General features: G+C 50.9%; 1 protein-coding gene across 7 annotated transcripts in view; it reads left to right on the forward strand.

Annotated features, from left to right (window-relative positions):
* MIDEAS (mitotic deacetylase associated SANT domain protein) overlaps positions 1-13,824 on the forward strand; it is a 70,901-nt gene that overhangs the window by 35,344 nt on the left and 21,733 nt on the right. For 3 of the 7 annotated variants that reach the window (XM_053601428.1, XM_053601427.1, XM_053601432.1), the window contains exons 2-3: positions 9,840-11,545; positions 12,042-12,335. In XM_053601428.1, the coding sequence (XP_053457403.1) occupies positions 10,088-11,545; positions 12,042-12,335 (1,752 nt within the window). In that variant the 5' untranslated portion in view covers positions 9,840-10,087. Of the gene's footprint in view, positions 1-2,606; positions 2,697-6,166; positions 6,602-9,839; positions 11,546-12,041; positions 12,336-13,824 lie in introns of all 7 variants that reach the window. The other 4 variants (XM_053601433.1, XM_053601430.1, XM_053601429.1 and 1 more) reach the window with 3 other exon arrangements.

Consider the following 13,824-nt stretch of genomic DNA (forward strand, 5'->3'; position numbering starts at 1 on the left):
GGTATACGGGGCTGGCGCCCTACCCAGTGAGCTACATTTCATTTCAGAGTGAGAACCTGCTGAATCTGCAGCTCCCAACTCACCAGCTCCCAACTCACCTCTGCAGCTCCCCACACCTCAGCACCATGGAGGCTCTTCTGACTTCCAGGGGCACTTACTGATGCCTCCAATCTGATGGGGAACCTGTTTTGGCTGACTGAGGCTGGGATTATTTAAGAGGGTTATATGTTGTTTTCTGCTTGGAAATGCCCCCAGGAAGAGCAGCAGTCCTGGGAAGGAGCTGGCTTTGGGGGGTTCTCCAGTGTAGCATTTCTTCTGAGGCCCATAACAAGTATAGATTTGGGATTTTTCTGGAAGGTTACTGGAAAGAGCAAAGTAAGGGTTTTGAAGGCAAACAGTAAAGATTTGAATCTTGCTTCTGCCACTTTATAGCAGAGCCTCAGTTTCCTCTGTAGAATGGGGCAGTAATGCCATGGGAAGTTTGTAAGCATGGATTTTAGAATATGTAAAGTGTCTTGCTCTTGGAAGTGCTTTATAAATATTAGTTCCCTTCTTTTAGGAAGATCTTTCTTTTGGATATTTTATAGACTGGCCATGGAAGTGGAAACATTTACCTGTGGCCATTTTTCCAGGGAAAAGCAGGGTTACATAACAAGTTGTTGCAACCTCAAAGGCCTCTTCTTCCCCCAGTTGTTTTGATTTTGGGATCAAGTGTGATCAGTGTATGTCTGGTATAGGGGATGGGAGAAGGGCTTTTGCAAAAGTCTGAGATTGCCAGCTGCCTAAGATGGTGCCAAAAGTGTGGAGAACGTGGGCTGAGGAGGGAGGGGCCTTTCAGAGCTCGGAGAGCTTGGCAAGTTATTTCTAACCTTTGTTTCATGTAAATTTCCAAATTTCCTTCTATTATTGATATTAATTTTCACCCATTTTGCCTGAAGAACATACTTTGTGTTATTTCAGTCCTTTTAATTTATTGACCTAATTTATATTCTATTATAGGTAATGTTCCATATGCTCTTAAGAAGCGCGTATATTCTGCAGTTGTCAGATGGAGTGTTCTATAGATGTTTGGTTTATAATGTTCAACCTTCTAGTTCCTTGGGTTTTTTAAAATTTCACATTAATATGAGAGTACAGATGATTAGGTTACATTGTTCATATTTATTAGGTAGAGTCCAAGTTGCATTTGTGCCCCTCACCTATCTCCTTGTTGATCTTCTATTTAGTTGTGCTGTTCATTACTGAAAGTAGACCATTGACGTCTCCAACTATTATTGTTGAATTATGTATTTCTCCCTCTAATCCTGATAGTTTTTGCTTCATGTATATTGGGGCTCTATTGTTAGGTACGTAAATGTCTATAACTGTTATAGTGTCTCTTCTTTTTTTTTTTTTTTTTTTGAGACAAAGTTTTACTCTGTTGCCCTAGTTAGAGTGCCATGGCATCATAGCTCACAGCAACTTCTAACTACTGGGTTGGAATGATGCACTTGCTTAGCCTCTGGAGTAGCTAGGACTACAGGTGCCTGCTACAATGCCTGGCTAATTTTTCCTATTTTTAGTAGAAACAGAGTCTCACTCTTGCTCAGGCTGGTCTCAAACTCTTGAGCTCAAACAATCCACATGCCTGGTCTATTTTGTGTCTTTGAATGTGAAGTGTGTCTCTTTGTCTCTTGTAAACAGCACATAATTGGATCCCCCCACCAATCCATTCTGTCAACCTCTGCCTTTTAATTAGAATGTTTAATCCATTTACTTTTAAAGTGATTATTGAGGCTCAGTGCCTATAGCTTAAGTGGTTAGGGTGCCAGCCACATACATCAGAGCTGTTAGGTTCAAATCCAGCCTAGGCCTGCCAAACAACAATGACAACTACAACCAAAAAATAGCCAGGCATTGGGGCGGGTGCCTGTAATCCCAGCTACTTGGGAGGCTGAGACAAGAGAATCGCTTAAGCCAGGGTGAGGTTGCTGTGAGCTGTGATGCCACGGCACTCTACCCAGGGCGACAGGTTGAGGCTCTGTCTCCAAAAATAAAAAAAAAATAAAAAAAATAAAGTAATTGGGTGGCGCCTGTGGCTCAAAGGAGTAAGGCACCAGCCCCATATAACGGAGGTGGTGGGTTCAAACCCAGCCCCGGCCAAAAACTGCAAAAAAAAGTAATTATTGATAAGGTAGGATTTTTTATCTGTCATTTGCTAATTGATTTCTCTGTGTCTTATGTCTTTTTGTTCTTCTGTTCCTCCATTACTGTTCTCTTTTGTGTTAAATAGATAATTTTGATGTAACTATATCAGGAATTGATACCATTCCTGGACTGTAAAATGAGAGAACAGTAACGGTTAAATAAGGTGCTGTCTGCAATGTACTTAGAACAGTGCCTGGCAAATAGAAAACAATGGTACTTGGGCCTCAGGCATAAAGAGCCACAGTCAGCTCCAGGGCTAGCTGAGAGCAAAGCTCCTCCACCCCATGGCTCTATGGGTCATACCTCCTGAGCAGGAGATAACACTCTGGCAGGTAGTTCCTTTGGGGAGTAGGGAATGGTGGGTCCTGGGAAACTTTATTGTGCCAGGCCCTGACACTCTAACCCTTCCCTTGCCCCAGTACCTGGACACCTGGCTGCTTGTGAAGCATCACAGATAACCCATCCTGTACTGCCCACTCCTTGGCCAGGCCCATGAACCATCTCTCAGGGTGAGTTTTACTGCACATACTGAAGTTTGAAAACTACTGCTTGACAATGACACAGAGGGCAGCAGAGTATGACACAGAGAGACCTGGTTTGGAGTTGGAGGCTTAAATTGGAATCCTGGCTTCTTACTTGTGAGCTCTGTGACCTGGGACAATTTACTTATCAGAGGCAACCTATCCTCATTTCTCAATTGGGAATAAGTGGTTTTATAAATAAGCAATACCCGTACACGCTGGGCATGCATGCAGGTAGTGTTGCTGGTGACTGTTTCATGTGGCACTTGCTCTTTACAAAGGGGTTTCTTTGATTCCTGGACGCAGGTCTCATCCCACCACACTCTCTTAAGTTCCACAAAAATGGGAATCACACAACTGGTTACCTGACAAGCAGTCCATTGCCTTATTGGTACAGAAACAGAAAGAAATTGACAGAGGATTATGAGACAGTAGTGTAAGAAGGGGAAGATTCAGAAGAAGTGACAACAGTATGTGCTAGAAGGCTGTTTGTGGGTGGTTAGCCTCGAAGCAAGGCACATTGACAGAGTGGACGTGGGTTTTCAGGCAATAGGAACAGCTCCAGGAAAGGCTGAAAGTCAGGGAGCTCCCCAGGGCCACTGTTCTCAGTACTGTTTCTGTGTCTTTGCAGGCTGTGTCAAGGGAGGCTTCTGTGAGTGGCCGCCTGTATCTTGGCCCAATACAGAGTCTGGCACTGGGGCATCCTCAAGCTCAGCCTCCAGAGAGCCCTGCCCTGAGACTGCCAGGGAGCCAGACCCTTCCAGCAGTCTCTGGTGGCACCAGCCCTATAGGGCATAGAGAGTGTTGTGAGGAGACAGACCAAGGGCCCTAGGAGTTCCCACAAGGCCCTCGCCAAAGGTTCAGTCACTTGAGGACCTGGCAGCTGGGACATTTGCTGCATCTTCTATGGAGAGAGTCTAAACCTGGCAACTTCTACCTTGGGATTCCCCATCCTTTGGAGGGGTTGTTCAGAACTGCCTGTGATCCTTTATGGATCTTGCCTAGGAGGGAGGCAGCCAGTCTTCCCAGTGTAGGCAGAGGCTGCGCCTGAAGGCTTAATCCTTTCCTGGCTTTGCCGTGACTCTGTGTTTTCTCTCTGCATTAGCTTTCCCCATGCAAAACAGACCTAGCTGTCCTGGCTTCCCAGGAGTTTGTGGGACAGTGGGGTAAGGGATGATAAAGGGAGATGCCTGGATGGAGGCCAGAGGGTGCCTCATAAATCTGGAAAGGATTCCCCTCGCACACTTCAAAAACATCTCAGTATTGGCATTTTTATGTCTAAGCTCATCCTGCAGGCAGCATGAATCTTGGCCAAGCTTCTGAGCCTGACCAGCTTGATGGCTGAGACCCATCACACTTGTGAGTCTTCGGCCTGTCAGCCTGGGCTCTGTGTTTCAGAGCTGAAGTTCAGTCCAAAGAAGTGATGATCCAGGGACCCTATAGACTGGGAATGGGCCAGTCACAGGGGCTCCTCCCTGCTCTCCTGCTCCCTGGGGAGATGACACTTGTGGGAGGCAGGTCCACCTCTTTTGTATCAGAGTTTCCTTCCTTATTGGTTTGCAAACCCTTTGAGAATAGGGCTTATATTTCCAGTAGCTTAGAGAATGGGGGCCCTGTGGCCTATGTGTGAACTCCCAGTTGGTAGAGGGACATACAACATTGCAGACAGCTATTCGGTGTCCAGCGGGAAGGTTTGTGTAGGACCTGGGCAATTTTAGCTGACCCAGAGATGGCCATTCCAGGCCACTTACTCAGTCTGGCTATAGCCAGAGACCCCAGAGTATCTGAGAGAGAACTTTTCAGGATGTGAGCCTGGACTGTGGGGCCAGCTGGGTCATGCTGGGCTACTCTAGGGAGAGCCTCTGTTATGGCCCCCTGGCATTCTGACCAGACCTCAATGTCTTGAAGCCCAGCTGTGTCAGGGCATGAGGTAAGAAGACCCACAGGCTGTGTCTCCGGCTATGGTCTAGGCAGAGGTGGAAAGGCTTGGTTGAGGAAAAGGGCTGGGATCGGGAGTGGGGCTGACGCTTTTCCCGTTGGTCTGTGTGTGGTTTGGGGCAGCAAGTTACAGTCAAGGGGCAGGTGAGTTGTGGGCCAGCAGTTGGAAAAGGACTTGTATTTAACTTGTATTTAGCTTAGCCGGAGAGGACCTGGGGCTAGGGTAGGGTAGGGTGGGGTCCTTATGCTGGGATTCTTCACTTTATTCCAGCATTGTAGGGAGCTCTGACGTGTGGTCAGGGAGAGAGACTGGAAGTCAGGACAAGGCAGGGGCCTGGGGTGGCAGTGCTGGCTGTGAGTAGTGCCTCTGCCCAGGCATGGCTCTGACTCACCTTGGGCACAGTCTTGAATTAGTGTCTCAAGAGGTAAATGTAAGTCAAGTGCTAAGGGACAGCAGTCTGCAAACTCTGTCCTGTAGAGCCTGCTGTCTGCTGGGTATGAGGAAACAGGCACATGGGCTTTAGTGTGCTGAGCACAGTGGTGGGGGCTTAGGAGGCGTTGAGGGTTCATGGTGCAGCTCCTCTCTGAGCCTTGGGGTCACAGATTGGTTTCCTGGAGAAAGCAGTGTCTAGACCTGAAGGGTGAGTGGGGGCATTGGCCACATGAAGAGTGGGGAGGTCTCCAAGGCAGGGGTACAGCTTGATCAATGACCGGGAGACATTGAGGGAATGGCATCTTAGAGGCCCTGACTGTAGGCTCAAGCATGCAGAGCTGAGAGGTGGCAGGAGCCAGAGTCTGTGGTGACTTGTTGGCAGGGTAGGGATTTTAGACTTGGCCTAAGATAGCTTCTTTGGTGTGTGGAGGTGCATGCACTGTGACGCCCCCTCTTCCTAGCACTGAACTTGTGGGGCCTGGGGTGGCCCAGCTCGTGAGAGCAGGAGATTGGACCATTAGCCTCTGAGGGCAGGGGCATCCTTCAGTCAGCTCCCAGCCCCACTAGTGCCCCAAGTAAGCTGGAGAGTGGCCCTGGCCTCTCAGTGGCCATGGTCATGGCCCCCTTGCATTATGGTGAGGGCTCAATGGACTCTCCTGGGATCAGCCAGTCACTGTTGGGCATGTGACTGAGCTGCTGATGGCACTTGAAGAGCAGTGTGTATTCAAGCTGACATCCCTGGAGAACTGGTGTCACCATAAGTGCTGAAGGCCTTTCTAGGACCTTCCCCTTGTATGACTGCAAAACATGTATGTGGATTCAATACTGTTTTCCTTTCTTGGTGCACACTGCTTTCTTCTGTAGAGAGAAAGTCCGTCTCACCAGAGCGCTGCCTGAAAGCCCTGTAGGCACCAGGTCTTGGTATTGAGTCTTGCCTTATCTTTAGTCTGAGGGTACCTGTGGGTCTGGTCAAGGATTGGTTGCAGTCTTGAGGAAGGAAAGAGTAACTAGAGTGTGGCAGTCAGACACACTGACAAAGCGGGCCACAGTGTCGGGGCCCGTGGTGACTGTGGGTTTCCTTTCGCAGTGTTCCTGCATCTGTTGTCAGAGGTTCTGCAGCTGGTTCCAGGGGTGAGCTGCCTGCAGAGTTCTTCGTTACATACTCTCTTCCTTGCATCCTTGGGGACTTGGCCCTTTGGTTGGGTCAGCAGCCTGTGGAGCAGGTGGCTTCCTTCCTCTTCCTTGCCGTGAGGAAGGGCAGTATGACTTCCACCTGAGGGACAGTGGAGTGGGGGTGGGGCAGAAGAAACAGGAAGAAGTGGCTCAGTCCTACCCTGAGTTGCAGGCTGGGAGGTGCCCGTGGGGTCTGAGGACTGGCAGCCCCGCCAGCAACAAGCAGGACCAAGCCCAGCGTGGAGCTGCAGGAGCTGGAGAGTCCAGGCCCAGAGGCTGGGGCCAAGGTGGCCAGTGCAGGAGGAAGTGTATCAGGCTCCTTGCAGGTGGACCGACTGACCTCTCTGTGGTGAGACTCCTTCCCTGCCCTCCCTATGGGATCTAGGGACTCTGATGTATTTGGGGAAAATGGGAGAGGGTTACTTGCCAGAGATTCAGGTGGGAGTAAGGGGCTTCCCAGTGCCAGTGAGGAAGAATATCTGTGTCCATCACTCTGAGGAGGTAGGGAGTGTGCAGAGGGACCTGGAGTCTCAGTGGCATTTCTTGGGAATAAGGAATAAGAGCTTGATCCAAACCAACAGACCTGGGTTCAAGTCCTGGCTCTGCAATGTAATGACCATGTGAGCATTAGCAAGTCACTTAGCCCCTGTAAGCCTCATCTTGCTCACCTGTAAAACAGATGTTAAGATAGCAGTGCCAGCCTTCTAAGGCTATTGTGGGAATTTAAAGGATGCAAAGCACTTAGGACCTGCCTGCCATCTGTGTATTATTATTGTTGCCACTGCTTCTACAACTTAGTGTCCTGCTGCCACATTGTGTCTCCTTCCCTTTTCACCCCCAGTTCCTGGGTATCTTCTGTTCTTCTTTCCATCACCTAGACAATGACCTTTCTTCTCTGGTGGTCCCAGGCCTAAATGGCCATGACCCTGGTACTCCTTAGCTTTTCAGTGGGCTTGATAAGGAGGACTCTACAGCAGGAAGCTTCCTGGATAATTCAGCCTCCCTAAAACCAGGTCCCTTAATTTATTTCAGCAAGTTCCTGTCCAAGGTTCAGAAACCTAGTGGTGTCCCAAATGATGGCCCTCCTTGATGTGCATGGGTGGGAGACAGACCTGCCGAGCCCAGCACCTCCAGGCCTGACCATACAGCTGCGAGTAAGCCTTTGTGAGACCTGCATCTGTCTCCTGGCCTCTTTGCTGGGCAGCAGCAGCCCTTCCCTGGAGCCCCCATTTACAGACTCCAGCCTGTCTCCTCCAAGGCCTTGCAGAGGCGCTGAGCAGCCATCCCCCTGCCAGCCCCTCCCAGTCGCTCCTTAGGCCTACATTGGCACATGCACTCAGGCTTGCCTGCCACGTGGGCCTTCCCTTGCTCCAGGCCCCACGCCTGCGCTGTGGCCCACAAGGCGACAGGGCTGTGATGGGGAAGGCGCCTGCAGCCCCCTGGAAACATGTGGGCCTGCCAGGCTGGCATTCTTTTTTCCTCTGTCTCCTGCAGACTGGCGGCGCTGCTAGTTGCTGGGCTTAGAGGCGGAGCCGGACAGTCCCACCTTGCAGCTCCATGGGGGTGCTGAGGGTGATTTTCAGTTTCGGGGCTGGCTTTTGGGTCTTTGCTCTGAATTAGTTTGGCTGGGGAAAGAGGACTTAAAAGCAAGAGAAAGAGGGCTGTTCCAAAGGTTGTTTCTCTGGCCCTCAGCTCTCACCTCTGTCCAAATCCTCTGGGGGCCAGGGGGACTTGGATGCTCTCTTGGTCTCTGTCCTCTCCCTCCCTCCACCTTCCATTTGTGAAGACAAAGAGGGTGTGTGGGGAGGGTCACTCACTCCCTCCAGGGCCTGGGAGCTGAGGAAGGAAATGGAGGAGGAGGCTACTCCCCTTCTGGGTGCTGGGTGAAAGTGAAAGATAGGGAGGGGCCTCTAGTGAGTCATGCGGGGCAGGCAGGAGGCAGGCAGGCTCCCAGAGCCGGAGCTGCGGAAGCCTGCAGAGGGGCTGATAGCACCATAGCTCCGGGAGGGGCATTCCGGGTGCTGAGGGCGCTGCTGGGAGTGGCCAGGACTTTGTGCCTGCCCAGCCCCTGCCCTCTGCTTTTGGCAGTTTTCTGGTAGTTGCTGGGCTGCTAACCAGGAGTCGGAGCACGCAGGGCCTGAAATTTTTTCTCTAGGGCTCCCTGAGCCGCCTTTCCCCTCCTGGTCTTATTGCAGGAAGAACTGGGCAATGTAGCTCCTCTTTCCCCACCAACTTCTTGGGTGGAAAAGAAAAACCTAAACAAATAAAACCTCTCTGAAGAAAAAGTCTTTAAATGTACACGCTAGCAGCTATGTAAGTTGTAAAATACAGTTCTGGGTTCTGGTTGTTCTATAGTAAACTTTTTAACAAAATCAAGTTAGGGCCAAATGTGATAGGAGGCCAGGGTGGGAGGATTGCTTGAGCTGGGGAGTTAGAGACCAGCCTGAGCAAGAGACCCCATCAGTACAAAAAATAGAAAAACTAGCGGGGCATTGGGGTGGGTGCCTGTAGTCCTAGTTCCTCTGGGACGCTGAGCAGGAGGATCTTGTGAACCCAGGTGTTTGAGAATACAGTGAGCTATGACACGTCTTCACTCTAGCTTAGGCAACAGAGTGAGACTGTTTCCAAGGGGGAAAAAAATCAAGTTAGAAAACAAAAACAGAAAAACCGAGGACTTTAGTCATGACATTATCATGAAGAAATCTTCCGGACCTAAGTTTTAGCCATCTGTACCCTGGAATATCTGAGTTCTACTATTCTTTGCTGAGGAGGTGGCAGGGGCAGAGTCAAGCTACTGACCAGCTCCTGGGCTGGATCCTGCCTCCCGCCTGTCAGGGCTGCAAAACAGGTTCTGTGCTGGTTTGGGGAAGACTCTGGCAGCAGAGCCCTACCCGGCAGCTCTTCCCTAGGGTGGGGCCAGAATTGCACACACCTTTCTGGGGCCTCACCTGCGTGCCTCAGTGTAAAGGATTGTCAGTCTAGCCCTGGGCCCCGCACTCTGCAGGGACCTGGGGGAGGGACTCCTGTCCCTGGGGCTGCACAGGAGGGTGGCCATGTTGGGGAAGACCCCTGTATTCTCCACTTGCTATGTCTGAGACGCGTTTGGAGTGTCAGAGGAGGTGTGGGCATAGAGATCCCTTCTGAGTCTGGTGGGAGGCCACTATATAGATGGATACACAAAGAAGACCAGGCCTGGCCACCAGAGGGGTGGAGTGTGTGTCAAGAGAAGGGAGCTTAATATGGCTTTTGTCACCCCTTTTCCATAGAGTTGGATGTCAGCCCTACTTGCCCCTTTGGCATCTGCCTTGTGTGGTGCACAAATGGTACAACCAGATGAAGCAGTCCTGGAGCCTAACCAGGAGGGTGAGGGGATGGGGCAGGAGGAGAGTCACGGAGCATTCGAGTGATGCTGCGGATTCTGCTGCCTGCTGGCTTCTGTATCACCAGTGCGGCTTATAACCCTGAGCTCATCCCTGTGACATGAGGTGGTGGGAACAAGGGCCTTGGAAGCTTCTTTCTCACCCTGTGCCAACACCTAGGGTATCCTGGAAGAATGTGGCTGACACTGTTGCCTCTTCCCTCCACAGGCTCCAGGACCTGGTGGAGCATTATGAACTGGGAGGCATAGACAAGCCCAAGAACCTCTCTGGAAGAGGAAGGAAGAACCAGCAATTGTTTCTCCCTGTGCCTGATTGCATCATCCAACATCTTCCTCTGGCTCTGCTCTGCCCTCACTGGCTCCTGGACGTGGACTGGGCTTTCAGCAGGACCTTTCCCCAGGGGAATGGGCAACTAGTGAAGTAGGTCTCATTGTCAGGGCTCAGCTGGGCACACCATGAACTTCCAGGCCCAGCCCAAGGCTCAAAACAAGCGGAAGCGTTGCCTCTTTGGGGACCAGGAAACGGCTCCCAAGGAGCAGTCCACACCTCTGCAGGCTTCACAGCAGTCCATCAGAGTGAAGGAGGAACAGTACGTTGGGCACGAGGGTCCGACAGGGGCAGCCTCCACCTCCCAGCCTGTAGAACTGCCTCCTCCGAGCAGCCTGGCTTTGCTGAACTCTGTGGTGTATGGGCCTGAGCAGACCACAGCAACCATGTTGTCACAGCAGGTGGGCTCAGTGAAGTGGCCCAACTCTGTGATGGCTCCAGGACGAGGCCCTGAACGGGGAGGAGGTGGGGGTGTCGGTGACAGCAGTTGGCAGCAACAGCCAGGCCAGCCTCCACCTCACTCATCGTGGAACTGCCACAGCCTATCCCTCTACAGTGGACCGAAGGGGAGCCCTCATCCTGGCGTGGGGGTCTCTACCTACTATAACCACCCTGAGGCACTGAAGCGGGAGAAAGGGGGGGCCCCACAGCTGGACCGCTATGGAAACGCAGTGCGGCCCATGATGTTACAGAAGATGCAGCTGGAGGTGGGGCAGCCCCAGGCATCCCTGAATTCTTTCCATGCAGCCAAGAAACCCCCAAACCAGACACTGCCCTTGCAACCATTCCAGCTGGCATTTGGCCCTCAGGTGAACCGGCATGTCTTCCGGCAGGGCCCACCACCCCCAAACCCTGTTGCCGCCTTCCCCCCACAGAAGCCTCAGCAGCAGCCGCAGCAGCAACCACACCAGCAGCAGCAGGCGGCCCTGCCTCAGATGCCCCCGCTCTTTGAGAACTTCTACCCCATGCAGCAGCCCTCTCAGCAGCCCCAGGACTTTGGCCTGCAGCCCGCTGGGCCACTGGGACAGTCCCACTTGGCTCACCACAGCATGGCACCCTATCCCTTCCCTCCCAACCCTGATATGAACCCAGAACTGCGCAAGGCTCTCCTGCAGGAGCCAGCCCCACCGCAGCCAGCGCTACCTCAGGTCCAGATCCCCTTCCCCCGCCGTTCTCGCCGCCTCTCTAAGGAGGGTATCCTGCCTCCCACCGCCCTAGATGGGGCTGGCACCCAACCTGGGCAGGAGCCCACTGGCAATCTGTTTCTACATCACTGGCCTCTGCAGCAGCCACCACCTGGCTCCCTGGCGCAACCCCATCCTGAAGCTCTGGGATTCCCCCTGGAACTGAGGGAGTCGCAGCTGCTGTCTGATGGGGAGAGACTGGCACCCAATGGTCGGGAACGGGAGGCTCCTGCCATGGGCAGCGAAGAGGGCATGAGGGCAGTGAGCACAGGAGACTGTGGACAGGTGCTACGGGGTGGGGTGATTCAGAGCACACGACGGAGGCGCCGGGCATCTCAGGAAGCCAATTTGCTTACCTTGGCCCAAAAGGCAGTAGAGCTGGCCTCACTGCAGAATGCAAAGGTAAGTGTGGTGGGAGGTGGATTCCAGACCTGGGGGCATCAGGCCGATACAGAGGAGCCTGCACGACTTTGCTGTAGCCACCAGCTGCCTATGGGAAAATAGTACAAAGACCATCCTTCACCTTGCCATAGGGTTCTTGCTTACTTTTCTTCCAGAGATACTGTTTGAATATTTAGACACTATTTCATATGCTGCCCACTCTGTGGGTCAAATGAAACGGTAAGCCACTGGTGGCCTGAAATGGCTACCTGGGGATGAGATAACCTGGCTTCAGAAGTGAGGTTATGGAGAATTTGGGAGAATATGATGGGAGAAAAAGTGGTCAGGGAAAGACCAGGTTGTCAAACCATTGGGAGCCACTATGGGTGTTTGAATCTCTGGATTAAATGGGAGAGTGTGTGTGTTGGGGTGAACAGTCCTCCCTTTGATGAGTCTGCTAATCAGCACTTATCTTCTAAACCTCACTTCCATTCTCTCCCATCCCCCTCTTTTCCAGGATGCCAGCGGCTCTGAGGAAAAGCGCAAAAGTGTACTGACCTCAACTACCAAGTGTGGGGTAGAGTATTCTGAGCCTTCCTTAGCCCCCAAGCGAGCACGAGAAGACAGTGGGATGGTACCCCTTATCATCCCAGTGTCTGTGCCTGTACGGACTCTGGACCCAACTGAGGCAGCTCAAGGTGTTGACGAGGATCATAAGGGTCATGAACAGAACCCCACTGAGCACAAGCCATCGGTCATTGTCACCCGCAGGCGGTCTACCCGTATCCCTGGGTCAGATGCCCCAGCTCAGGTATGAGAAGCTCCCCATCCAAACACCTCCAGTACCTGAGTGCCTAAGACACTGGGGAAAAGGAGAACAAAGCAGTGTAAAGGGATTCAAGGAGTCTATAGAATTACTATTTTCATTTTCCAAACCAGACTTCTGGACAAATGTATATGTGGAAGACAGCAAGAGTGTTTTATAGTTGAAATTGAGACTAGGAAAATCTAGGATGTGTGAGTCTCTTTTATTTCAGATCAGCCAATTTCGATGAGTCAGGCCCTATGCTAGGCACTAGGAGATAGGGATGTTGCTTGTACTGTCACTATTGAGATGTATATCTTAAAATCTCCCACTAAGATTGAAGTTTTTTCTGCTTTTTCTTTTAGTCCTGTCACTTTGATTTATGCATTTGAATGCAATGTTATTAAGTGCATACTCATTTAGAACTGGGTTAGACGCTTTATTGTTATAAAATTTCTTTTTATCTTAATTTTTTTTTTTGCCTTTAAAAGTCTTCTATGATATTTAGCTTTCTTTTGTTTAGAGTCCACAGGGCGTATTTTAATTAATGTATTTTTTTTGAGACAGAGTCTCACTTTGTTGCCCTCTGTAAAGTGCTATGGCTTTATAGCTCACAGTAACTTCAAACTCTTAGGCTTAAGCCATTCTCTTGCCTCAGCCTCCCAAGTAGCTGGGATTACAGGTGCCTGCCACAATGCCTGACTATTTTTTTGTTGTAGTCGTCATTGTTGTTTTAGCTGGCCCAGGCTGGGTTCAAACTCACCAGCCTCCGTGTGTGTGGCCGGCACCCTACCCACTGAGCTACAGGTGCCTCCTGTATTTATTTATTTATTTTTTTGACACAGAATCTCACTTTGTCGCTCTTAGTAGAGTGGTGTAACATCATAGCTCACAGCAACCGCAAACACCTGGGCTCAAGCAATTCTCTTCCCTCAGCCTCCCAAGTAGCTGGGACTACACGTGTCTGCCGCAACACCCAATTACTTTTAGAGATGGGGTCTCGCTCTTGCTCAGTCTGGTCTTGAACTTGCGAGCTCAGGCAATCCACCTGCTTTGGCCTCCAGAGTGCTGGGATTATAGGCATGAGCTATTGCACTGACCTGTAAGGTGTATCTTTATCCATCCTTTTACTATCAGCTTTTCTGCATCCTTTTACTTAAGGTGTATCTTGCAAGCAGCATGTAATTGGGGTCTGTTATTTTCTAGTCTTTTAATTAGAGCATTAATAAAATTTATATCTTTCTCGGGTGGCACCTGTGGCTCAAAGGAGTAGGGCACCAGCCCCATATACTGGAGGTGGTGGGTTAAAAAAAAAAAAAAACCTGGCCCTGGCCGAAAAAAAATTATGTCTTTCTTCTTTCTACTTACATATTTTTTAATTAAAAATAATTATATGGGGCGGTGCCTGTGGCTCAAAGGGGTAGGGCGCCGGCCCCATATGCCGGAGGTGGTAGGTTCAAACCCAGCCCTGGCCAAAAACTGCAAAAAAAAAAAA

This window comes from Nycticebus coucang, chromosome 9 (genome assembly GCF_027406575.1).
Source record: "Nycticebus coucang isolate mNycCou1 chromosome 9, mNycCou1.pri, whole genome shotgun sequence".
Taxonomy (NCBI): Eukaryota; Metazoa; Chordata; class Mammalia; order Primates; family Lorisidae; genus Nycticebus; species Nycticebus coucang.